General features: G+C 42.4%; 1 protein-coding gene across 1 annotated transcript in view; it reads right to left on the bottom strand.

The window, feature by feature from the left end:
* Positions 1 to 561: 561 nt before the first annotated feature.
* The window catches only part of LOC145949945 (uncharacterized), a 95569-nt gene continuing 69465 nt past the window's right edge, over positions 562 to 26665 (bottom strand). The window contains exons 7-8 of the mRNA XM_083060854.1: positions 765 to 1258; positions 562 to 701 (exon numbers count right to left, since the gene is read on the bottom strand). Of these exons, the coding sequence (XP_082916980.1) occupies positions 562 to 701; positions 765 to 1258 (634 nt within the window). The remainder of the gene's footprint in view (positions 702 to 764; positions 1259 to 26665) is intronic.

The following is a 26665-nucleotide window of genomic DNA, read 5'->3' as shown; positions in this document are numbered from 1 at the left end:
TATCAAAGGAGTTAATTCAAGGTAGGCTTATTTGGCTAGAGGCTTATGAGAATCAAAATGCCTTAATCCTTTCCAAACATGCATGCGGACCAAGAAATATCAAACAGAGTCAAGCCAAGAATATTGTGCAGGCAATCAAGAGGCAAAACACATAAGAAAGAACAGAGAAGGGGTCAGAACCTCACACAGGGTAAATCTGTCACATTCAATTCAACTCTCAAACCTTATAATCAAACTTGCCAAGCAGAGAAAGACAGGGATTTCAATCCATATAACATCAAGTAACTCATATCCAAGAGTGAAACAAGTGCCTACAAACTATCAAAACCCAGAAATCAAAGAGAAACGTGCAAAAATGTACATAACAACTAAACATAAAACCTAAACCAAAAATAACAAATAAACCCTAAAAGCATATAACCAAAACAGTCCCCCCCACACTTAAAATACACATTGTCCCAATGTGGCACAAATTGAAAATTAGAGCAATCAGAACAATCAATAAATCTGGACAAGTGCAATAAAAGTAAAGAAGGAGAAGAAAAAAGAAAACTCCCTAAATCATGGTGGGAGAGAAGCAGGGTCAAGCAGAGACATCTCCTCTACAACAACATCCAACAAAGATGGATTGCTGAGGAATGGCTTTAGCCGGTGCCCATTGACTTTAAAGCTCTTATCTGTGGATTCACTTTTGATCTCAACTGTACCATAAGGATAAACATTAGTAACAACAAAAGGTCCAATCCACTTTGATCGTAACTTACCACCCATGAGTCTGAGTCGAGAATTGTACAAAAGAACTTTCTGTCCAACCACGAAGTCCTTCCTAGCTATCAAGCTGTCATGGAACTTCTTGGTTTTCTCCTTGTAGAATTTTGAATTCTCGTAGGCTTCCAAGTGGATCTCATCAAGTCCATTTAGTTGCAACCTCCTTTCCTCACCAGCCTGATCAATGGAGAAGTTGCAGGTCTTCACAGCCCAGTAGGCCCGATGCTCAATCTCAACAGGTAAATGACATGCCTTGCCAAAGACAATCCGATAAGGAGACATCCCTATGGGTGCTTTGTAGGCAGTCCTATGTGCCCAAAGAGAATCATCCAACCTGTTATTCCAATCTTTTCTGTTGGGCTGTACAATCTTCTCTAAGATTCTCTTGATCTCCCTGTTTGAAATTTCAGCTTGCCCATTGGTTTGGGGGTGGTAAGGTGTAGAAATTCTGTGCACTACCCCATACTTCTTGAGCAAAGCCTGCATAGATCTGTTACAAAAATGGGTGCCTTAATCACTAACAATAGCTCTGGGTACTCCAAACCTGTAGAATAGGTGAAATCTAACAAAATCCATAACAACCCGAGCGTCGTTGTAGACCCCTAAAATTGTCCGGGTCGGAAATAAAGCTTGAAGACTCTCGAAGACTGAAGGAAGATCAGCCAGAAGGACTCCTGGAAGGCCCTAGGAGGGTTCTCTGTAGGTCTAGAGGTCTTAGAATAGCTCAAAATAAGGAAATGGAGGGAATGAAGCCCAATACGGCCGTACTGAACTTAATACGGCCGTATTGAAGCTTCAATACGGCCGCAGTGAACTCAATACGGCGTATTGAAGTTTCAGAAACTTCAATACGGCTGTACTGAAATCAATACGGCCGTATTGAAGCTTCAATACAGCCGTATTGAACTCAATACGGCCATATTGAAATTTCTGAATTTCAATACGGCCGTATTGAACTCAATACGGCCGTATTGAAGTTCAAAAATTTCAATACGGCCGTATTGCTTCTGTAGGACGTATTGCGCCTATTCCCTATAAATATGACGTCAATTGGACGTCATTCCACACTTTTTCACATAGTTTTAACCCTCTCCTTGAGTATTCTGGGGTTTTTGAGCAGTGTTCTGCCCTAGAAATCACTCGGAGAGTTGATCCGACGAAGTTCTTGAGCCCCGAGCCATTTTGCTTGAGGATCGAACCTAGTCGAAGGGAAATCCTCCGGATTTCCATAGTTAAAAGTTTTTAGAAAGAGCGAGCGAGCTTGTAGAGCGAGGGAACGCCAAAAAGCTTCCCAGTTTTACTCAATATATAAAAGCACGCTTCAAGAGGTTTCTTCTTAAATCCTTCCTTTTACTGCTTTCTGTGTGCATATTTAAACTGTCATCATGTAGATAGTTAATTTATAATTGCTTAGAATAAATAGGGGTAATTTAGTAATTTTACGCTGTTATTTTAGAAAATAATCTGTCATAGGGAACCCGAAAGGGGCGTTGTGGGGTGCTAACACCTTCCCCACGCGTAACCGACTCCCTTACCCAACTCTGGTTGTAATGGCCAAAGTTGATTTATAAAATCAATTGCCTTATCCCTTTTTCCAATGTTTTGAGTAAAACATTGGTGGCGACTCCACGAACCCTCCTTTTACGAAAACCACTAATCCATGGAGGGTCCCGCTTGGGATTAATATGGATTGGTGAGACGTTTTAATAAATAAATTGGATAGGATCGACAAGGTCTCAGTTTGAGAACAAGTCGTTCTAATAATCCAATACATTTTCAAAACTAAAATAATAAGCGAGCTCGACCGTCTTCGCGACCGCCGAGGCCCGTTTGGGCCGGTGGCGACAGATGGCGACTCCACTGGGGAAGCTTCGAGAGTCAGTCCCATTTAGTGACAGATTGTTTTTAACAAATAATAGTTAAAATTACTTCATTACCCCTTGCTTGTATGATAACATGCTTTATATATTTGGCTTTAAATAACTGTTGTTTGTTTAAATTTCCGTAATTGTTTGAAATAAATTGCACACAAACCTTTGCACACAACAGTTCCCTCTATACCCGGGGGCATGAGTGGTAATCCATAGGGAGTGGATGTTAGTACGGCCGGTTGAATGGGTATATAGGAGCCTACGAGACCGTTGTCGGAAAAACATCACTCAAGGTGATAACCATGAACTCGAGTCCGACAGTGCGTTGGAGCTTTCCATCGACTTACGACGAGAGGAATTGGGTCCCTATAATGGGGGCACCTTGGGGGCCTTTGACCAAGTGAGAACAGTTAGATCCTCCTTGAATATGCACTTTTCTGCAGGAGACCCCTACCTCGTGATTCGCTCGTGACTGTTCGTGGATGAGTGAATTGTGTGTGCATTTTTATGTGACATTGTATGAGCATACATTGCACCTTTTAAACATACAACATTCTTTTTAAATAAAAAAATAATAAATAGGAATAAGGATCTTCTAAGTACATGGTGTTAACATCTACCTTCATTGCATTCATATAGGTAGTTTCCCTTTTCACCCAAAAAATAAATACAAAAAAGATACAAAATACCCAAAGAAAAAAAAAAAAAAAAAAAAAAGAAAAAAGAAAAAAAGGGGTCATTTATCCAAACCAAGCAATATCATGCATCATCTTAGGGACATCCTAAAAACATGATAATGCTTAGTTGAATAAACATTATGCATGCATATTCACCACCATCATCTCATATCATGCATATAGATCATGGAGGAATCTAGGAGTCATACATCTCTCCTAGTAATCCATTAATAAACATTAATAAAAAGAAAGGATTAGTCGATGCGTATGTTCAAAGAATGGATCGCACGCCGTTCGTTATCAAGTGTAAGCCAATGTAGACCCCTAAAATTGTCCGGGTCGGAAATAAAGCTTGAAGACTCTCGAAGACTGAAGGATAATCAGCCAGAAGGACTCCTCGAAGGCCCTAGGAGGGTTCTCTGTAGGTCCAGAGGTCTTAGAATAGCTCAAAATAAAGAAGTGGAGGGAAAAAGCCCAATACGGCCGTACTGAACTCAATACGGCCGTATTGAAGCTTCAATACGGCCATACTGAAGTCAGTACGACCGTATTGACACTTCAATACGACCGCTGCGAACTCAATACGGGCGTATTGAAATTTCTGACTTTCAATACGACCGTATTGAACTCCAATACGACCGTATTGAAGTTCAAAAATTTCAATACGGCCGTATTGGCCCTGTAGGCCGTACTGCGCCTATTCCCTATAAATATGACGTCAATTGGACGTCATTACACACTTTTTCACTCAGTTTTGACTCCCTCCTTGAGAATTCTGGGGTTTTTGAGCAGTGTTCTGCCCTAGAAATCTCTCTGGGAGTCGATCCGACGAAGTTCTGGAATTCCGAGCACTTAGCTTGGAGATTCGAACCTAGTCGAAGGGAAATCCTCCGGATTTCCGTAGTCAAAATTTTATAGGAGAGAGCGAGCGGGCTTGTAGAGCGAGGGAACGCCAAAAAGCTTCCCAGTTTTACGAAATATATAAAAGCACGCTTCAAAGGTTTTCTTCTTAAAATCCTTCCTTTTACTGCTTTCTGTTTGTATATTTAACTGTCATCATGTAGATAGTTAATTTATAATCGCTTATAATAAATAGGGGTAATTTAGTAATTTTATACTGTTATTTTAGAATATAATCTGTCATAGGGAACCCGAAAGGGGCGCTGTGGGGTGCTAACACCTTCCCCACGCGTAACCGACTCCCTTACCCGACTCTGGTTGTAATGGCCAAAGTTGATTTATAAAATCAATTGCCTTATCCCTTTTTCCAATGTTTTGAGTAAAACATTGGTGGCGACTCCACGAACCCTCCTTTTATGAAAACCACTAATCCATGGAGGGTCCCGCTTGGGATTAATATGGATTAGTGAGCCTTTTAATAAAATTGCTCGTTTGACGAGGTCTCAGTTTGAGAATAAGTCATTCTAGCAATCCACATTTTTCAAACAAATAAACGAGTCCAACCATCCTTCGCGAATGCCGAAAGCCCGTTTCGGGCCGGTGGAGACAGATGGCGACTCCGCTGGGGAAGCCTCGAGAGTCAGTCCCATTTAGTGACAGATTATTTTAACAAATAATAGTTAAAATTACTTTATTACCCCTTGCTTGTATGATAACATGATTTATTATATGGCTTTAAATAACTGTTGTATGTTTAAATTCCGCAATTGTTTGAAATACAAACTGTACACAAACCTTTGCACACAACAGTTCCCTCTATACCCGGGGGCATGAGTGATTAACCATAGGGAGTGGATGTTAGTACGGCCGGTTGAATGGGTCTATAGGAGCCTACGAGACCGTTGTCGGAAAAACATCACTCAAGGTGATAACCATGAACTCGAGTCCGACAGTGCGTTGGAGCTTTCCATCGACTTACGACGAGAGGAATTGGGTCCCTATAATGGGGGCACCTTGGGGGCCTTTGACCAAGTGAGAACAGTTAGATCCTCCTTGAATATGCACTTTTCTGCAGGAGACCCCTACCTCGTGATTCGCTCGTGACTGTTCGTGGATGAGTGAATTGTTTGTGCATTTTTATGTGACATTGTATGAGCATACATTTGCACCTTTTAAACATACAACATTCTTTTTTAAATAAAAAGAATAAATAGAAATAAAGATCTTCTAGTACATGGTGTTAACATCTACCTTCATTGCATTCATATAGGTAGTTTCCCTTTTCACCCAAAAAATACAAAAAAGATACAAAATATTCAAAAGAAAAATATGTATTTACCCAAACCAAGCAATATCATGCATCATCTTAGGAAAATCCTAAAAACATGATAATGCTTAGTTCAATAAACACAATGCATGCATATTCAACATCATCATCTCATGCATATAGATCATGGAGGGATCTAGGAATCATTCATTTCATACATCCCTCCTAGTAATTCAGTAATAAACATAAATAAAAAGAAAGGATTAAATCGATGCGTATGTTCAAAAATGGATCGCACGCCGTTCGTCATCAAGTGTAAGCCAACAACCGCGCCAAGCGAGCGCACATCAACTCCGTTGTTGGTAATCAAGACGAATAAAGGGGAAGGTCCGACACCATTAAGGATCACCGCTCCAAGACCTTTCCCCTACGAATCAAATAAGGCTGTGTCGTGGATATACGACATCCACTCTTCTGCCGACAGCGATATCTCCAACATCGCTGGACTTGGGGGCATGACTAGGAGTGGCAGGATCTACACTCCCGAAGATCTTCATGATAAAGCCCCCAAGAATAAAGAAAAAAAAGAAAAGAAAACCGAGGAAAAAGAATCCGAGGAGGAGACAGACGAGCTGTTAAAGTTTATCCAACAGAGCGAGTACTCCATCGTGGATCAACTTCATAGGACGCCAGCAAAGATTACGCTGTTGTCGTTGATCCTAAGTTCCGAACCGCATCGGCAAGCTCTGTCGAAAGTCTTGAACGAGGCATACGTGTCGCACACTATCTCCCAAGACGAGTTTGAGGGGATTGTTAGTCACATCAAGGCTAATGATCACCTCACCTTCATCGATGAAGAAATCCCCGCCGAGGGATCAATCCACAACAAGCCCTTGCACATCTCTGTAAAGTGCAAGGAGTATCACATCGCTAAAGTCTTGGTAGATAATGGATCTTCCTTGAATGTGATGCCAAAAAGAACGCTCAAGCAATTGGCGATCAAGGGAGTCCAAATGCGCCCGAGCAACATGATCGTTCGAACCTTCGATGGATATAAGAGAGAAGTAGTGGGAGAGATCAATCTTCCAATCCAAATTGGACCCACTATCTTTAATGTCGAATTCCAAGTGATGGACATTACTCCCGCATACAGTTGTCTCCTCGGCCGACCTTGGATTCATGATGCGAAAGCTGTACCTTCTACGCTCCACCAGAAAGTCAAATTCATTGTAGGTGACAAGCTGGTGACTGTACAAGCTGAAGATGATATACTCATCAGTTAGCCATCCACCATACCTTACGTGGATGCAACGGAGGAAGCTTTAGAAACCGCCTTCCAAGCATTGGAAATCGCCAATGTCGAAACGTTTCCCCGAGAAATGAAGAAGGTAGCCTCCATGCTCACCAAGAACGGATACTTGCCAGGACAAGGATTAGGCAAGGACTCCCAAGGAATCCCGGAGCTACCCATTATCAAGGATAATCCGGGGAAACAAGGGTTAGGATACAACCCTTATAAAGATCAAAGAACGAAGAGGAATCAAGATCCTTCTCGACGTTCTTTAAGCCACATCTTTAGGAAGGCCGGTTGACAAGCGTTAAGGCCGGTCGTCGTCGTCAAAATGTTTTTTTCCTTCTAATAGGGATGTATAGACTCAGTGACTATTAGAGATCACTCCTCGGGGACAGCCCGACCCCCGAGCCTCGATAGGGCACATGTTTCCGCTGCGATTATAATAAAATCATTCTTCATTAATTTCTTATTGCTTCTTTTCTTGCTTGCAATAAAATTCTAAACCACATTATTTAACCCTGTTTGAATGAACATAAGTGAGGTTAAAATCGTCTTAATAATCAATAAACCCGCATCATTTTTATGTGGAAGTGTGCATGACAGCTTGGAGCACCTTTTCTTGGCATCAATAAGTGCCATCATGGATAAAAGAAATCCTAAAGATAATAAGCTCGGCAGGAAACCCAAAAAGGGGACTGCGCAAAAATAAGAGCAAAAGACCCGCTAGGAATCCCACAAAAGGGTGACCTAGGCAAAAGTTAGGGTTACAAAAATGAACAAAAAACAAAGGTCCGCTAAAACGCCACAAAAGGGGGTTTTAGGCAAAAATAAGGACAAACAGAAAAACAAAATAAATCCATGATGGTACCATCAAATGAATTCTACAAGGGGCTCAAGAAAAGCTATCCAAGTTGTCAAAGCACAATCATTAATAACAAAGATGTGCTTAACTTCATAAGTGTTTAATCAAACAAGCCTAAACACAATAAGCCTACCAATGGCCAGCCATTCTTACAAAATCCATTTTTCAAAAATAAAATAATCCCCTCTAAAACACAAACTTTTGAAAATATATATCCTTTCCTTCTTTTCTCTCTTGTCCCAACGATTTTTGAATAATCTAGTGGAAACATGGAGATATAGTGGTCAATAGGAGGGTTGACACATCTTCTAAAGAAAGGGAAGAATCATTTGGTTGATGACACCAAATCTCAAATATAATACGCATCATTCCTCGGTTACAGAAGTCGGCAGCGCACAGTCCGTCTGGAGGTATGGAAAAATCCAAACACAAAAACGCATCGGTTAATTCTTTTGAAAAAAGAATCAAATAGAATTAGGTGCATCATACTGCATACATGCATACAGATGATAGGTGTACTGGAAGATCACTTATTCTCTGTTTATTGAAAAAACAAAAAATAAATAATATAAATTTCAGAAAAAACAATGCGCCTGTACCATGTTCAGTACACCCGTACTAAAATCAGGGTTATGAACAAAATTTCAACTCAATACGGGCGTACTGAAATGGATGCGGCTGTATTGGCCATAAAGAAATTTTCAAAGACCTCGTCATGAGGCAATTGCATAAAATAGAAAAAATAGAAAAATTGCTTGTGTATGACAGCAGTCAACAAAAGCCGAAAATGAAAAAAGGCAAGGATATAGAAAATCCAACAAACAAGATTGCACAGAATAACTGAGCCTGGAGAGGCTTGCCGAAAGAATACTCTCAGAATAACTGAGCCTGGAGAGGCTTGCCGAAAGAATACTCTCAGAATAACTGAGCCTGGAGAGGCTTGCCGAAACAATACTCCCACAGAATAACTGAGCCTGGAGAGGCTTGCCGAAAGAATACTCTCAGAATAACTGAGCCTGGAGAGGCTTGCCGAAATAATACTCTTTCAGAATAACTGAGCCTGGAGAGGCTCGCCGAAATAATACTCTCTCAAAATAATTGAGCCTGGAGAGGCTCGCTGAAATAATACTCTCTCATAATAACTGAGACATTTCTGTACAGAAAAAGCCGAAAAACAACAGAAAAGGCAAAAATACAGAAAAAGCCAAAAAATGACAAAAAAGACAAAAATACAGAAAAAGCCAAAAAATGACAAAAAAGGCAAATATACAAAAAAAAAGACAAAGATTTCACATCTTTCAGAATAATTGAGCCTGGAGAGGCTTGCAGAAATAATACTTCCTCAGAATAACTAGAGCCTGGGGAGGCTCGCAGAAATAATACTCCCCAAAGGGAACCTCAGCTCATGAAGCTAATATCCAACAAGAGCTTCCAAAGCAAGATCGTCAAAATCTCCCAAAGGAAGTACGATCATCCAAGTAATATATCCAAGTCAAAGGACTTCAGACTTCCTCAGTGGAAAGTAGCTCTCCGACTCAGGCATTGAGTGAGGCTAAGCCTGTAGAGGCTTCCTAAATAATACTCTCCCGATCAGACAGAATAATTGAGCCTGGAGAGGCTCGCAGAAAGAATACTCCCTTCAGAATAATTGAGCCTGGAGAGGCTCGCAGAAATAATACTCCTTCAGAATAATTGAGCCTGGAGAGGCTCGCAGAAAGAATACTCCCTCAGAATAATTGAGCCTGGAGAGGCTCGCAGAAACAATACTCTTCCTTCAGAATAGTTGAGCCTAGAAAGGCTCGATTCCCCAGAGATATCTCAAGCTTACACTCACGGGCCAAATTCCCCAGTGAAAGCTATCAGAATGCGATCAGCGAAATCCCCAAAGGAGGCCTGATCATCCAAGAAAAATGTCTAAGGACTTTAAACTTCCCCAATGGAGGATAGCTTTCCAACTCAAAAGCGATGAGTGAAGCTAAGCCTGAAGAGGCTTTCTAAATAATACTCTGGGATGAATAAAAACTTCAAATCCCCAAGCGCCTACTAAAGAGGCATCTCTTCAAAAGGAAGACCAATAAACTATTCCCCAAGTGGAATTTGGCTCTCAGCCTAACAAATGAACGTCAAGATGATCTGCCTAACAAAAGAGGCCAATCAACATCAATCCCCAGTGGATGATCGCCTATCCAAGAGGCATCCCCACAAAAGGGGAAGAAAATCAAAAAGATTAATAAGATTCCCCAAACGGAATTTGGCATCCCGCCAAAACATCGAACATCAAGACTATCTGCCTAACAGAAGAGGCCAGTCAAAAAATCAACATGTCAACATCCCTAGCGGATAACAGCCTACACAGAGGCTACAAAACCAGAAAAGTCAAAAAGAGTCACCCGAATAAGGATAATCGGGATACTCCACCAACGTCGACAGGACGTCAGCCAAACATAAGGCATCGCTCAACTCAGAGAGAAAGAGCATCTGTGTCTATACCCCAAGGAGTCAGAAATTCCCCATGGGTACCAACTAAGCAAAGCAAGTTGGGGCACAAGAACCTATGAATGACTGCACATCCCCTAGACGGATCCCTGCGTTATCCAGCCCCTAGTGGCACAAAATCGAAAAACAACCGTCGAAGCAGCATCATGGACTGCGGAGACAAAATCATCACAAATCCCTGGAAAGGAGATATTCACGCTACCCCGTCGTCACAAACACGGAGGTATGCAGCTTCCGGCTCGGGCAATGAGCGAAGCTATCTCTAGGAAAAGGGGTACTCATCGCTTACCGTTGTCACAAAGGTACTTAGCTTCCGGCTCAAACAAAGAGTGAAGCTAAGCCTGGGGAGACGGTACTTACAGCTTCCAGCTTGGGCAACAAGCAAAGCAAGACCCTGGAGAGGGCAAACTCAAGTACCGAAGTGTTCAGAAAACATGGAGGTACGCAGCTTCCGGCTAGGGCGTCTAGTGAAGCTAACCCTGGAGAGGGTAAACTCAACCGCCTTATGTTGAGAGGCAGCCACATGTTGAGTGGCAAAGTCTGGAGAGACGGTACTCACCCGCCACATGTTGAGTGGCAAAGTCTGGAGAGACGGTACTCAACCATCAGCGTCATCAGAGGTGCGTTGGTGTCCAAACTTCCGGCTCGAACAAAGAGTGAAGTTAAGCCTGGAGAGACGGTACTCACAGCTTCCAGCTTGGGCAACAAGCAAAGCAAGGCCTGGAGAGGCAAAACTCATACTGCTCACCGTCGTCACAAAGGTGCTTAGCTTCCGGCTCGAACAAAGAGTGAAGTTAAGCCTGGAGAGACGGTACTCACAGCTTCCAGCTTGGGCAACAAGCAAAGCAAGGCCTGGAGAGGCAAAACTCACACTGCTTACCGTTGTCACAAGGGTACTTAACTTCCGGCTCGAACAAAGAGTGAAGTTAAGCCTGGAGAGGCGGGTACTCAACCATCAGCGTCATCAGAGGCGCGTTGATGTCCAACTTCCGGCTCGGGCGTCGAGTGAAGTTGGCCTTGGAGAAGGTAAACTCAGCTACCGAGGATGTCAAAAGCGCCGAGGTATGCACCCACCTGGAGAGGCTACTCAACATTTTCCCACCGGAAGACGCTACAAGTCAGAAGGTCGGCACAATACCCGGACAATTGGGTCAACTCCTTTACTTGTCAGCCGGTATACCAAAAGGCCGTCCGACTAAGTAAAGGGGGGGCAGCTGTAGACCCCTAAAATTGTCCGGGTCGGAAATAAAGCTTGAAGACTCTCGAAGACTGAAGGATAATCAGCCAGAAGGACTCCTCGAAGGCCCTAGGAGGGTTCTCTGTAGGTCCAGAGGTCTTAGAATAGCTCAAAATAAAGAAGTGGAGGGAAAAAGCCCAATACGGCCGTACTGAACTCAATACGGCCGTATTGAAGCTTCAATACGGCCATACTGAAGTCAGTACGACCGTATTGACACTTCAATACGACCGCTGCGAACTCAATACGGGCGTATTGAAATTTCTGACTTTCAATACGACCGTATTGAACTCCAATACGACCGTATTGAAGTTCAAAAATTTCAATACGGCCGTATTGGCCCTGTAGGCCGTACTACGCCTATTCCCTATAAATATGACGTCAATTGGACGTCATTACACACTTTTTCACTCAGTTTTGACTCCCTCCTTGAGAATTCTGGGGTTTTTGAGCAGTGTTCTGCCCTAGAAATCTCTCTGGGAGTCGATCCGACGAAGTTCTGGAATTCCGAGCACTTAGCTTGGAGATTCGAACCTAGTCGAAGGGAAATCCTCCGGATTTCCGTAGTCAAAATTTTATAGGAGAGAGCGAGCGGGCTTGTAGAGCGAGGGAACGCCAAAAAGCTTCCCAGTTTTACGAAATATATAAAAGCACGCTTCAAAGGTTTTCTTCTTAAAATCCTTCCTTTTACTGCTTTCTGTTTGTATATTTAACTGTCATCATGTAGATAGTTAATTTATAATCGCTTATAATAAATAGGGGTAATTTAGTAATTTTATACTGTTATTTTAGAATATAATCTGTCATAGGGAACCCGAAAGGGGCGCTGTGGGGTGCTAACACCTTCCCCACGCGTAACCGACTCCCTTACCCGACTCTGGTTGTAATGGCCAAAGTTGATTTATAAAATCAATTGCCTTATCCCTTTTTCCAATGTTTTGAGTAAAACATTGGTGGCGACTCCACGAACCCTCCTTTTATGAAAACCACTAATCCATGGAGGGTCCCGCTTGGGATTAATATGGATTAGTGAGCCTTTTAATAAAATTGCTCGTTTGACGAGGTCTCAGTTTGAGAATAAGTCATTCTAGCAATCCACATTTTTCAAACAAATAAACGAGTCCAACCATCCTTCGCGAATGCCGAAAGCCCGTTTCGGGCCGGTGGCGACAGCCAACAACCGCGCCAAGCGAACACACGTCAACTCCGTTGTTGGTAATTAAGACGAATAAAGGGGAAGGTCCGACACCGTTAAGGATCACAGTTCCAAGGCCTTTCCCTTACAAATCAAATAAGGCTGTGCCGTGGATATACGACATCCACTCTTCTGCCGACAGCGATATCTCCAACATCGCTGGACTTGGGGGCATGATTAGGAGTGGCAGGATCTACACTCCCGAAGATCTTCATGACAAAGCTCCCAAGAATAAAGGGAAAGAAAAAGAAGAAAAAACCGAGGAAAATAAGGAATCCGAGGAGGAGACAGACAAACTGTTAAAATATATCCGACAGAGCAAGTACTCCATCATGGATCAACTTCATAAGACGCCAGCAAAGATTACTCTGTTGTCGTTGATCCTATGCTCCGAACCGCATCGGCAAGCTCTGTTGAAAGTCTTGAACGAGGCATATATGTCGCACACTATCTCCCAAGACGAGTTTGAGGGGATTGTTAGTCACATCAAGGCTAATGATCACCTCACCTTCATCGATGAAGAAATCCCCGCCAAGGGACCGAATCATAACAAGCCCTTGCACATCTCTGTAAAGTGCAAGGAGTACCACATCGCAAAAGTCTTGGTGGATAATGGATCTTCCTTGAATGTGATGCCCAAAAGAACGCTTGATCAAGTGGCAATCAAGGGAGTCCAAATGCGCCCGAGAAACATGATCGTTCAAGCCTTCGATGGATCTAAAAGAGAAGTGGTGGGAGAGATCAATCTTCCAATCCAAATTGGACCCACTATCTTCAACGTCGAATTCCAAGTGATGGATATTACTCCTGCATACAGCTGTCTCCTCGGCCGACCTTGGATTCATGATGCAAAAGCTGTACCCTCTACGCTCCACCAGAAAGTCAAATCCATTGTGGGTGACAAGCTGGTGACTGTACAAAATGAAGATGATATACTCATCAGTAAGCCATCCGCCATACTCTATGTGGATGCAGCAGAGGAAGCTCTAGAAACCGCTTTCCAAGCATTGGAAATTGCCAATGTTGAAACGTTTCCCCGAGAAATGAAGAAGGTAGCCCATATGCTCACCAAAAATGGATACTTGCCGTGACAAGGACTTGGCAAGGACTCCTAAGGAATTCCCTAACTACCCGTTATCAAGGACAATCCGGGGAAACAAGGGATAGGATATGACCCTAATAAAGATCAAAGAACGAAGAGGAATCAAGATCCTTCTCGACGTTCTTTAAGCCAGATCTTTAGGAAGGCCGGTTCACAAGCGTCAAGGCCGGTTGTCATCGTCAAAATGTTTTTCTCCTTCCGATAGGGATGTATAGACTCAGTGACTATTAGAGATCACTCCTCGGGGACAGCCCGACCCCCGAGCCTCGATAGGGCACATGTTTCCGCTGCGATTATAATAAAATCATTCTTCATTAATTCTTTATTGCTTCTTTTCTCGCTTGCAATAAAATTCTAGACCACATTATTTTAACCCTGTTTGAATAAACATGAATGTAGACCCCTAAAATTGTCCGGGTCGGAAATAAGACTCGAAGACCCTCAAAGATCAAAGGAAAGTCAACCAGGAGGACTCCTAGAAGGCCAAAGGATGACTATCTGTAGGTTTAGAGGTCTTAGAGTAGCAAAAATAAGCAAATAGGAAGAAATAAGCTCAGTACGGCCTGTTTGAGACTCAGTACGGCCCGTATTGAAGTTTTGAACTTCAATACGGCCGTACTGAAATCAATACGGCCGTATTGAAGGTTTTGAACTTCAATACGGCCGTATTGAATTCAATACGGCCGTATTGAAGAACAAATCTTCAATACGGGCCGTATTGACCCCCAATGCCCGTACTGCGCCTGTTTCCTATAAATAAGACGTCATTGGACGTCATTCCACACTTTTTCAGATAGTTTTAACCCTCTCCTTGAGTATTCTGGGGTTTTTGAGCAGTGTTCTGCCCTAGAAATCACTCGGAGAGTTGATCCGACAAAGTTCTTGAGCCCCGAGCCATTTTGCTTGAGGATCGAACCTAGTCGAAGGGAAATCCTCCGGATTTCCATAGTTAAAAGTTTTTTAGGAAGGAGCGAGTGAGCTTGTAGAGCGAGGGAACGCCAAAAAGCTTCCCAGTTTCACTCAATATATAAAAGCACGCTTCAAGAGGTTTTTTCTTAAATCTTTCCTTTTACTGCTTTCTGTGTGCATATTTAAACTGTCATCATGTAGATAGTTAATTTATAATTGCTTAGAATAAATAGGGGTAATTTAGTAATTTTACGCTGTTATCTTAGAAAATAATCTGTCATAGGGAACCCGAAAGGGGCGCTGTGGGGTGCTAACACCTTCCCCACGCGTAACCGACTCCCTTACCCAACTCTGGTTGTAATGGCCAAAGTTGATTTGTAAAAATCAATTGCCTTATCCCTTTTTCCAATGTTTTGAGTAAAACATTGGTGGCGACTCCACGAACCCCTCCTTTTTGCGAAAACCACTAATCCATGGAGGGTCCCGCTTGGGATTAATATGGATTGGTGAATCATTTAATAAAATTGCTCGTTTGACAAGGTCTCACTTTGAGAATACATCATTCTAGCAATCCATATTTTTAAACAAATAAAAGAGTCCAACCATCCTTCGCGAATGCCGAAAGCCCGTTTCGGGCCGGTGGCGACAGATGGCGACTCCACTGGGGAAGCCTTGAGAATCAGTCCCATTTAGTGACAGATTATTTTTAACAAATAATAGTTAAAAATTACTTTATTACCCCTTGCTTGTATGATAACATGCTTTATATATTTGGCTTTAAATAACTGTTGTTTGTTTAAATTTCCGCAATTGTTTGAAATAAAAATTGCACACAAACCTTTGCACACAACAGTTCCCTCTATACCCGGGGGCATGAGTGGTAATCCATAGGGAGTGGATGTTAGTACGGCCGGTTGAATGGGTCTATAGGAGCCTACGAGACCGTTGTCAGAAAACATCACTCAAGGTGATAACCATGAACTTGAGTCCGACGGTGCGTTGGAGCTTTCCATCGACCTACGACGAGAGGAATTGGGTCCCTATAATGGGGGCACCTTGGGGGCCTTTGACCAAGTGAGAACAGTTAGATCCTCCTTGAATATGCACTTTTCTGCAGGAGACCCCTACCTCGTGATTCGCTCGTGACTGTTCGTGGATGAGTGAATTGTTTGTGTAAATGCTTATGTGCAATTGTTTGTGCATTAATAAATAACCTCATAATAAGGTCTAAAGAATAATCCCCATGCATGAAAAAACCATGACATGAGAGGAAAGACCATGTGTGAAAATACAATAAAAGTGAGGAGCATGTACATAATTACCAATAAGACATCATGCATCCTCATAAACCATGCATTTTAGGTTCACCAATACCTCTTGACATGAGTAAAAGAGACCCATAATTATCAAGATTCTCCGTTGAGGAGAGATCATAAGTCAAGGAGGGTGGTAACGCTTTGTTTTAAAAAGGCAGCGCCTTAAAAATGGAGGGTTATCAAGCTCATGTCAAGAGCGTATTCATCCCATAAATTAATTAGATTAAATATTCATTTTTAGAAAGTGGCTGGTCATCTCTCTGTCCTCACACGCGCGCAGAAAATCAAGAAGATGGAAGCGCTGGGGGAGCAAAATAAGAAGCTCACAACCGAGCTCTCTCAGCTCAACAAGAAAATGGACGCGTTGGAGGAACGAAATAAGGAGCTTACAGCCGAGCTCTCACAGCTCAAAGAGCAAATGGCGCAAATGATGGAACTCATGCGTCACCACAACATACAAGGGGCTGAGCACAGTGACCATGAGTCCCATCATGTTGGAGGAAGAGTGGAACAAGAGATGAAAAGCGGGAAGCTAGCTAAACCTTCCCAATCATTTAAAGCTAAGAAGACCTTTGGGAAGAAGAAGGAGAGAGAAGTCAGTGCCATAACCATCTCTTCGTCTTCTTCCACTTCGAAGTCAGGAAAATCGCAATTCAAACCTGTGAAGAAGTTTGATAAACTTCCGACCATATATAGCGACATCCTGCCGAAGCTAGTGGAAGCACGTCTTCTAGCTTACGTTCCACTAAAGAAGATTGATCCACCTCATCCCAGTTGGTACAAACCACAAGACAAATGTTTATACCATTCGGGGACATCAGGGCATTCAACGGAGAACTGCAGAGCTCTCAAATATAAGGTCCAAGACCTTATTGATGCCGGGTGGATCACTTTTGATTCGATAGCGCCCGACGTGAGCAAGAATCCTCGGCCAAAACAGGATTAGAGAGAATAACAAGCCATGATAGGGCCCCTCCACTTTTTTTCTTTTAGGGACTCATGATCTGTACCCGAGATCATGAGAACCTTTTCATGTAAATAAGGGTTTTGTACAGTTCTACATACATATATCAATAAAGAGGCATATTTCACACATTATTCTCTTATTTTGTTCTTTTCTCTCTCTCTCATTAACATTAATAATTCTAAACCTAAACAGAACCAATAAAATAATTATGTCTGTAATTGTTCGCTCTGACCGGGATCCGAAAGTTGAGGATAAACGGGTTGAGTTGGACAGTGATGAGGAGACCATCTCTCCGGATCTGCAAAGACTGCTAGATCAAGAAACTCGTCTACTCCAACCGTGTCAAGAGAAATTAGAGACCGTGAATTTGGGGCAAGGCCGAGAGATAGAAGAGGTCAACATTGGGGACCCATATCAGTGATGAAATAAAGACTAATGTTTCCACTATGATTATAATAAAATCATTCTTCATTGCTTCTTTTCTTGCTTATAATAAAATTCTAAACCACATTATTTTTAACCCTGTTTGAATAAACATGAATGAGGTTAAAATCATCTTAATAATAATAAGCCCACATCATTTTTATGTGGAGGTGTGTGTGACAACTTGGAGCACCTTCCCTTGGCCTTGACAAGTGCCATCATGGGTAAAAAGAAATCTTTCAAAATAAAAGAAGCTCGGCAGGAAACTCAAAAAAGGGGACTGCGCAAAAATAAGAGCAAAAGACCCGCTAGGAATCCCACGAAAGGGTGACCTAGGCAAAAGTTAGGGTTACAAAAAATAAACAAAAATAAAGGTCCGCTAAAACGCCACAAAAGGGTGTTTTAGGCAAAAATAAGGACAATCAAAAAACAAAATAAATCCATGATGGTACCATGAACCGAATTCAAAAAGAAAGGTTCAAGGGAAGTTATCTAAGTTGTCAAATCACAACGTCAATAAACAAAGATTTTCTTAACTTCATAAGTGTTTAATCAAACAAGCCTAAACACATAAGCCTACCTTGGCCAAACATTCTTACAAAAACCATTTTTGAAAAATAAATCCCTTCTAAAACACAAACTTCAAAACAAAAATATCTTTCCCTTCTTTTCTCTCTTGTCCCAAAAGATTTTAGAATAATCTAGTGGAAGCATGGAGAAATAAATCATCACTGATAATGGATCCAATCTAAATAACAAGATGGTGGAAGAACTGTGCCAAGAGTTCAAGATCCAACACCACAACTCTTCCCCATACCGACCAAAAATGAATGGGGCAGTCGAGGCAGCCAATAAGAATATCAAGAAGATAGTACAAAAGATGGTTGTCTCATTCAAAGACTGGCATGAGATGCTACCCTTCGCTCTCCATGGTTATAGGACTTCAGCACGTACATCCACAGGAGCTACTCCATTTTCCCTTGTTTATGGAATGGAGGCAGTTCTGCCTGTTGAAGTCGAAATACCTTCTCTGAGAGTAATCATGGAAGCAAAACTTTCCGAGGTAGAATGGGTTCAAAGCCGGTATGACCAGTTGAACCTCATTGAAGAGAAACGGCTGAACGCCATATGCCATGGTCAAGCCTATCAGAGGAAGATCAAAAAGGCTTTTGACAAGAAAGTCCACCCTCGAGTCTACCATGAGGGAGAGTTGGCAATGAAGAAATTACTACCAACTCAAAAGGACAAAATCGGAAAGTGGGCCCTAAATCACGAAGGACCGTACATGGTAAAACGAGCTTTCTCAGGAGGAGCATTGATCCTCACAAACATGGATGGAAAAGAACTTCGATACTTAGTCAACACTGACATGGTAAAGAAGTACTATGCTTGAAGACGTTGCTTGCATAGGCCCGCTAGGATGAAAACCCAAAAAGGGCGTCCTAGGCAAAAGTTAGGGTAAAATAAAAAGCCTGCCAGTACAAGGGTACTAGGCAAAACAACGGCAAAATCATCCCCGCTAGGATACGTCCTAGGCAAAAGTTAGGGGCAAAAGAATAAGATGTAAAAGCAAAGCAAGCAACGATCGCTTAAATCGAAAACCGAAAGGCGATTCAAGTGATTATCTTCTAGAAGCAAGCATCTTGCAGCATCTACACTCCTGGCTCAGGCCGAAGCAATTAGGGGAACGTAAAGAGCAACAATTACAGATATAATTGTTAAGCCCAATGTATATAGCCTACCCTGGCCAGCCATTCTTCATAAATTTCCTTCTGTATATCTTTCTGTAAAAACATTTGCGAATATCAATAAAATATCTATTCATTTCTTTTCTCTCTTGACCATGTGATTATGCCTCTAAATTGATGTTTCAAAAATTGTACGAAACTCTCTTAATAATTGGTCAAATAAAGAAAATTGGAGGGGTTCCTATAAAATCCATAGATCTCCTGCATAAAGGCTCATAAAAATACTTCCTCGCGTCAATGACAGAAAGTCCTCCAAGAAGAAGAGGATAGGGAGAGCCACTCACTTTTCTAAATAAATGAACAAAAATAAAAAATTGTATTGCATGCATCACACATATTAGTTGCACATTCAAAGACCTTATCATGAGGCAATTACATAAAATAGAAAAATAGAAAAATTGCTTGTGTATGACAGCAGCAAGCAAAATGCAAAGATTCAGAAAATCAACAGCATCATACAGAATAACTGAGCCTGGAGAGGCTTGCCGAAAGAATACTCTCAAAATAACTGAGCCTGGAGAGGCTTGCCGAAACAATACTCCCACAGAATAATTGAGCCTGGAGAGGCTTGTCGAAATAATACTCCTTCAGAATAATTGAGCCTGGAGAGGCTTGCCGAAATAATACTCCTGCAAAATAACTGAGCCTGGAGAGGCTTGCCGAAATAATACTCTCTCATAATAACTGAATTTAATTTCTTTAGCACTTTTAATTTCTGTACAGCAAAAGCCAAAAACATAAAAAAGGCAAAATACAGAAAAAGCCAAATCAGAAGAAAAGGCAAAATACAGAAAAAGCCGAAAATAAAAAGGCAAGGATATAGAAAATCCAACAAACAATTTGTACCGAATAACTAAGCCTGGAGAGGCTTACCAAAATAATACTCCACATCCTCCACAGTATGCAGAATAACTGAGCCTGGAGAGGCTCGCAGAAATAATACTCCCCAGAGGGAACCTCAGCTCAAGCTCACGGGAAAATCCCCAGCGAGAGCTATCAAAGCAAGATCGACGCAATCCCCAATGGAAGTGCGATCATCCAAACAGTATATACAAGTCAAAGGACTAAAACTTCCTCAGTGGAAGATAGCTCTCCAACTCAAGCGTTGAGTGAGGCTAAGCCTGCAGAGGCTTCCTAAATAATACTCTGGGATACATGAGATCCCTAAATCCCCAGTCGCCTACTCAGAGGCACCCCTTCAAGAAAAATCACAAAAAGATCAATAACCATTCCCCAAGAGGAATCCGGCACTCAGTCGAACACTGAACATCAAGATAATTCGCCTACTCAGAGGCACTCTTCAAAAAAAAGAAAAAAATATATATCAATAAATATTCCCAAACGGAATATGGCATCCAGCCAAGCACCAAACATCAAGATCATTTGGCCTAACAGAAAGGCCAGTCAAGAAATGAATGACAAAATCCCCAGCGGATAAACAGCCTACACAGAGGCTACAAAAATCAGAAAATCCAAAAGAGATACCCGAATAAGGACAACCGGGATACTCCACCCACGTCAAAAGGACGTCAGCCAAACATAAGGCATCGCTCAACTTAGAGAGAGAGCATCTGTGTCTACACCCCAAGGAGTCAAAAATTCCCCATGGGTACCAACAATGCAATGCAAGTTGGGGCACAAGAACCTATGAATGACTGCACATCCCCTAGACGGATCCCTGCGTTATCCAGCCCTCAGCGGCACAAAATCAGAAAAACCGTCGAAGCAGTATCGTGGACTGTGGAGACAAAAATCATATCAAATCATTGCCGAAGTGATCAGAAGACACGGAAGCAGGCCTGGAGAGGTAATACTCAACTGCTGAATGTTAAGAGGCAGGACCTGGAGAGGGTAAACTCAATTGCTGAATGTTAAGAGGCAGGACCTGGAGAGGGTAAACTCAACTGCTGAATGTTAAGAGGCAGGACCTGGAGAGGGTAAACTCACATTGCTGAATGTTAAGAGGCAGGACCTGGAGAGGGTAAACTCAACTGCTGAATGTTAAGAGGCAGGACCTGGAGAGGGTAAACTCACACTGCTGAATGTTAAGAGGCAGGACCTGGAGAGGGTAAACTCACACTGCTGAATGTTAAGAGGCAGGACCTGGAGAGGGTAAACTCACACTACTGAATGTTAAGAGGCAGGACCTGGAGAGGGTAAACTCACACTGCTGAATGTTAAGAGGCAGGACCTGGAGAGGGTAAACTCACACTGCTGAATGTTAAGAGGCAGGACCTGGAGAGGGTAAACTCAACTGCTGAATGTTAAGAGGCAGGACCTGGAGAGGGTAAACTCAACTGCTGAATGTTAAGAGGCAGGACCTGGAGAGGGTAAACTCACACTGCTGAATGTTAAGAGGCAGGACCTGGAGAGGGTAAACTCACACTGCTGAATGTTAAGAGGCAGGACCTGAAGAGGGTAAACTTAGCTACCGAGGTTGTCAGGAGCGCCGAGGTATGCAACAACCTGGAGAGGTTACTCAACAATTTTCCACCGGAAGACGCTACAAGTCAGAAGGTCGGCGCATCACCCGGACAATTGGGTCAACTCCTTTACTTGTCAGCCGGTACACGAAAAGACCGTTTGACTAAGTAAATGGGGGGCAGCTGTAGACCCCTAAAATTGTCCGGGTCGGAAATAAGACTCGAAGACCCTCAAAGATCAAAGGAAAGTCAACCAGGAGGACTCCTAGAAGGCCAAAGGATGACTATCTGTAGGTTTAGAGGTCTTAGAGTAGCAAAAATAAGCAAATAGGAAGAAATAAGCTCAGTACGGCCTGTTTGAGACTCAGTACGGCCCGTATTGAAGTTTTGAACTTCAATACGGCCGTACTGAAATCAATACGGCCGTATTGAAGGTTTTGAACTTCAATACGGCCGTATTGAATTCAATACGGCCGTATTGAAGAACAAATCTTCAATACGGGCCGTATTGACCCCCAATGCCCGTACTGCGCCTGTTTCCTATAAATAAGACGTCATTGGACGTCATTCCACACTTTTTCAGATAGTTTTAACCCTCTCCTTGAGTATTCTGGGGTTTTTGAGCGGTGTTCTGCCCTAGAAATCACTCGGAGAGTTGATCCGACAAAGTTCTTGAGCCCCGAGCCATTTTGCTTGAGGATCGAACCTAGTCGAAGGGAAATCCTCCGGATTTCCATAGTTAAAAGTTTTTTAGGAAGGAGCGAGTGAGCTTGTAGAGCGAGGGAACGCCAAAAAGCTTCCCAGTTTCACTCAATATATAAAAGCACGCTTCAAGAGGTTTTTTTCTTAAATCCTTCCTTTTACTGCTTTCTGTGTGCATATTTAAACTGTCATCATGTAGATAGTTAATTTATAATTGCTTAGAATAAATAGGGGTAATTTAGTAATTTTACGCTGTTATCTTAGAAAATAATCTGTCATAGGGAACCCGAAAGGGGCACTGTGGGGTGCTAACACCTTCCCCACGCGTAACCGACTCCCTTACCCAACTCTGGTTGTAATGGCCAAAGTTGATTTGTAAAAATCAATTGCCTTATCCCTTTTTCCAATGTTTTGAGTAAAACATTAGTGGCGACTCCACGAACCCCTCCTTTTTGCGAAAACCACTAATCCATGGAGGGTCCCGCTTGGGATTAATATGGATTGGTGAATCATTTAATAAAATTGCTTGTTTGACAAGGTCTCACTTTGAGAATACATCATTCTAGCAATCCATATTTTTAAACAAATAAAAGAGTCCAACCATAATGAACAAAAACAAAAGCCCACTAAGACATCACAAATGGGTGTTTTAGGCAAAAGTTAGGGCCGTCAAAAAAGAAAAACAAAATAAATCCATGATGGTACCATCAATTGAATTCAACAAGGGGCTCAAGAAAAGCTATCCAAGTTGTCAAAACACAATCATTAATAACAAAGATGTGCTTAACCTCATAAGTGTTTAATCGAACAAGCCTAAACACATAAGCCTACCATGGCCAGCCATTCTTACAAAATCCATTTTTCAAAAATAAAATAATCCCCTCTAAAACACAAACTTTTGAAAATATATCATTTCCTTCTTTTCTCTCTTGTCCCAACGATTTTTGAATAATCTAGTGGAAACATGGAGATATAGTGGTCAATAGGAGGGTTGACACATCTTCTAAAGAAAGGGAAGAATCATTTGGTTGATGACACCAAAATCAAATACGCATCATTCCTCGGTAACAGAAATCGGCAGAGCACAGTCCGTCTGGAGGAATGGCAAAAATCTGAACAAAGAACGCATCGGTTAATTCTTTTGAAAAAAGAATCAAATAGAATTAGGTGCATCATAATGCATACATGCATACAGATGATAGGTGTACTGGAAGATCACTTATTCTCTGTTTATTGAAAAAACAAAAAAAATAAAAAATATAAATTTCAGAAAAAACAATGCGCCCGTACCATGTTCAGTACACCCGTACTAAAATCAGGGTTATGAACAAAATATTAACTCAACATGGGCGTACTGAAATGGATGCGGCCGTATTGGCCATAATGAAATTTTCAAAGACCTCGTCATGAGGCAACTACATAAATTAGAAAAAATAGGAAAAATTGCTTGTGTATGACAGCAGCAAACAAAATGCAAAGATTCAGAAAATCAACAGCGTCATACAAAATAACTGAGCCTGGAGAGGCTTGCCGAAAGAATACTCTCAAAATACCTGAGCCTGGAGAGGCTTGCCGAAAGAATACTCTCAAAATAACTGAGCCTGGAGAGGCTCGCCGAAATAATACTCTCTCAAAATAATTGAGCCTGGAGAGGCTCGCCGAAATAATACTCTCTCAGAATAACTGAGACATTTCTGTACAGAAAAAGCCGAAAAACAACAGAAAAGGCAAAAATACAGAAAAAGCCAAAAAATGACAAAAAAGGCAAACATACAGAAAAAGTCAAAAGTCGACAAAAAAGACAAAAGATTTCACATCATACAGAATAACTGAGCCTGGAGAGGCTTGCAGAAATAATACTTCCTCAGAATAACTAAAGCCTGGAGAGGCTTGCAGAAATAATACTCCCCCAACTGTACAGAATAATTGAGCCTGGAGAGGCTTGCTGAAATAATACTCTCATCAGAATAACTGAGCCTGGAGAGGCTTACTGAAATAATACTCTCTCAGAAATAACTGAGCCTGGAGAGGCTTGCCGAAACAATACTCATTCAGAATAATTGAGCCTGGAGAGGCTCGCCAAAATAATACTCCACATCAAAGAATAATTGAGCCTGGAGAGGCTCGCAGAAATAATACTCCCCAGAGGGAACCTCAACTCATGCTCTTGGATTCAAAATCCCCAGCAAGAGCTATCAAGCAAGATCGTCAAAATCCCCAATGGAAGTACGATCTCCCAAGAAGAATATCCAAGTCAAAGGACTTAAACTTCCTCAGTGAAGATAGCTCTCCAACTCAAGTGTCGAGTGAGGCTAAGCCTGTAGAGGCTTCCTAAATAATACTCTGGGATACATAAGATCCCTCATTCCCCAATCGCCTACTCAGAGGCATCCCTGCAAAAGGAGAAAAATCAAAAAACATCAATAACCATTCCCCAAGCGGAATCCGGCACTCAGCCGAACACTGAACCCCATTCCCCAATCGCCTACATAAGAGGCACTCCTTCAAACGGAAAAATCATAAAAAGATCAATAATCATTCCCCAAGTGGAATCTGGCTCTCAGCCAATCATTGAACATCAAGGTGATATGCCTAACAGAAGAGGCTAATCAAAATCAACATCCAGAATCCCCAGCGGATAACAGCCTACACAGAGGCAGCAAAAAATCAGAAAATCAAAAAGAGTTACCCGAACAAGGATAACCGGGATACTCCACCAACGTCGAAAGGACGTCAGCCAATCATAAGGCACCGCTCACATCAGAAAGAGCATCTTTGTGTCTGCATCCCTAAGGAATCAGAAATTCCCCAGTGGGCACCAACTACGCAATGGAAAGTTGGGACACAAAAAACCTATGAGTAACTGCACATCCCCTAGACGGATCCCTGCGTTATCCAGCCCTCAGTGGCACAAAAATTAAAAAACAACCGTCGAAGCAGCATCGTGGACTGTGGAGACAAAATCATCACAAATCCCTGGAAAGGAGATATTCACGCTACCCCGTCGTCACAAACACGGAGGTATGCAGCTTCCGGCTCGAGCAATGAGCGAAGCTATCTCTGGAAAGGGGGGTACTCACTGCTTACCGTTGTCACAAGGGTACTTAGCTTCCGGCTCGAACAAAGAGTGAAGTTAAGCCTGGAGAGGCGGTACTCACAGCTTCCAGCTTGGGCAGCAAGCAAAGCAAAGCCTGGAGAGGCGAAACTCACACTGCTCACCGTCGTCACAAAGGTGCTTAGTGTCCGGCTCGAACAAAGAGCGAGACTAAGCCTGGAGAGGCGAAACTCACACTGCTCACCGTCGTCACAAAGGTGCTTAGTTTCCGGCTCGAACAAAGAGCGAGACTAAGCCTGGAGAGGCGAAACTCACACTGCTACCGTTGTCACAAGGGTACTTAGCTTCCGGCTCGAACAAAGAGTGAAGCTAAGCCTGGAGAGGCGGTACTCACAGCTTCCAGCTTGGGCAGCAAGCAAAGCAAAACCTGGAGAGGCTACTCGACAATTTTCCACCGGAAGACGCAACAAGTCAGAAGGTCGGCGCATCACCCGGACAATTGGGTCAACTCCTTTACTTGTCAGCCGATACACCAAAAGGCCGTCCGACTAAGTAAAGGGGGGGCAGCTGTAGACCCCTAAAATTGTCCGGGTCGGAAATAAAGCTTGAAGACTGTCGAAGACTGAAGGAAGATCAGCCAGAAGGACTCCTGGAAGGCCCTAGGAGGGTTCTCTGTAGGTCTAGAGGTCTTAGAATAGCTCAAAATAAGGAAATGGAGGGAATGAAGCCCAATACGGCCGTACTGAACTTAATACGGCCGTATTGAAGCTTCAATACGGCCGCAGTGAACTCAATACGGCGTATTGAAGTTTCAGAAACTTCAATACGGCCGTACTGAAATCAATACGGCCGTATTGAAGCTTCAATACAACCGTATTGAACTCAATACGGCCGTATTGAAATTTCTGAATTTCAATACGGCCGTATTGAACTCAATACGGCCGTATTGAAGTTCAAAAATTTCAATACGGCCGTATTGCTTCTGTAGGCCGTATTGCGCCTAGTCCCTATAAATATGACGTCAATTGGACGTCATTCCACACTTTTTCACATAGTTTTAACCCTCTCCTTGAGTATTCTGGGGTTTTTGAGCAGTGTTCTGCCCTAGAAATCACTCGGAGAGTTGATCCGACAAAGTTCTTGAGCCCCGAGCCATTTTGCTTGAGGATCGAACCTAGTCGAAGGGAAATCCTCCGGATTTCCATAGTTAAAAGTTTTTAGAAAGAGCGAGCGAGCTTGTAGAGCGAGGGAACGCCAAAAAGCTTCCCAGTTTTACTCAATATATAAAAGCACGCTTCAAGAGGTTTCTTCTTAAATCCTTCCTTTTACTGCTTTCTGTGTGCATATTTAAACTGTCATCATGTAGATAGTTAATTTATAATTGCTTAGAATAAATAGGGGTAATTTAGTAATTTTACGCTGTTATTTTAGAAAATAATCTGTCATAGGGAAC

The sequence above is a fragment of the Cajanus cajan genome, chromosome 7 (assembly GCF_000230855.2).
Source record: "Cajanus cajan strain Asha chromosome 7, NIPB_CcT2T_4, whole genome shotgun sequence".
Classification (NCBI taxonomy): domain Eukaryota; kingdom Viridiplantae; phylum Streptophyta; class Magnoliopsida; order Fabales; family Fabaceae; genus Cajanus; species Cajanus cajan.
This window is presented reverse-complemented; position numbering and strand designations above follow the sequence as displayed.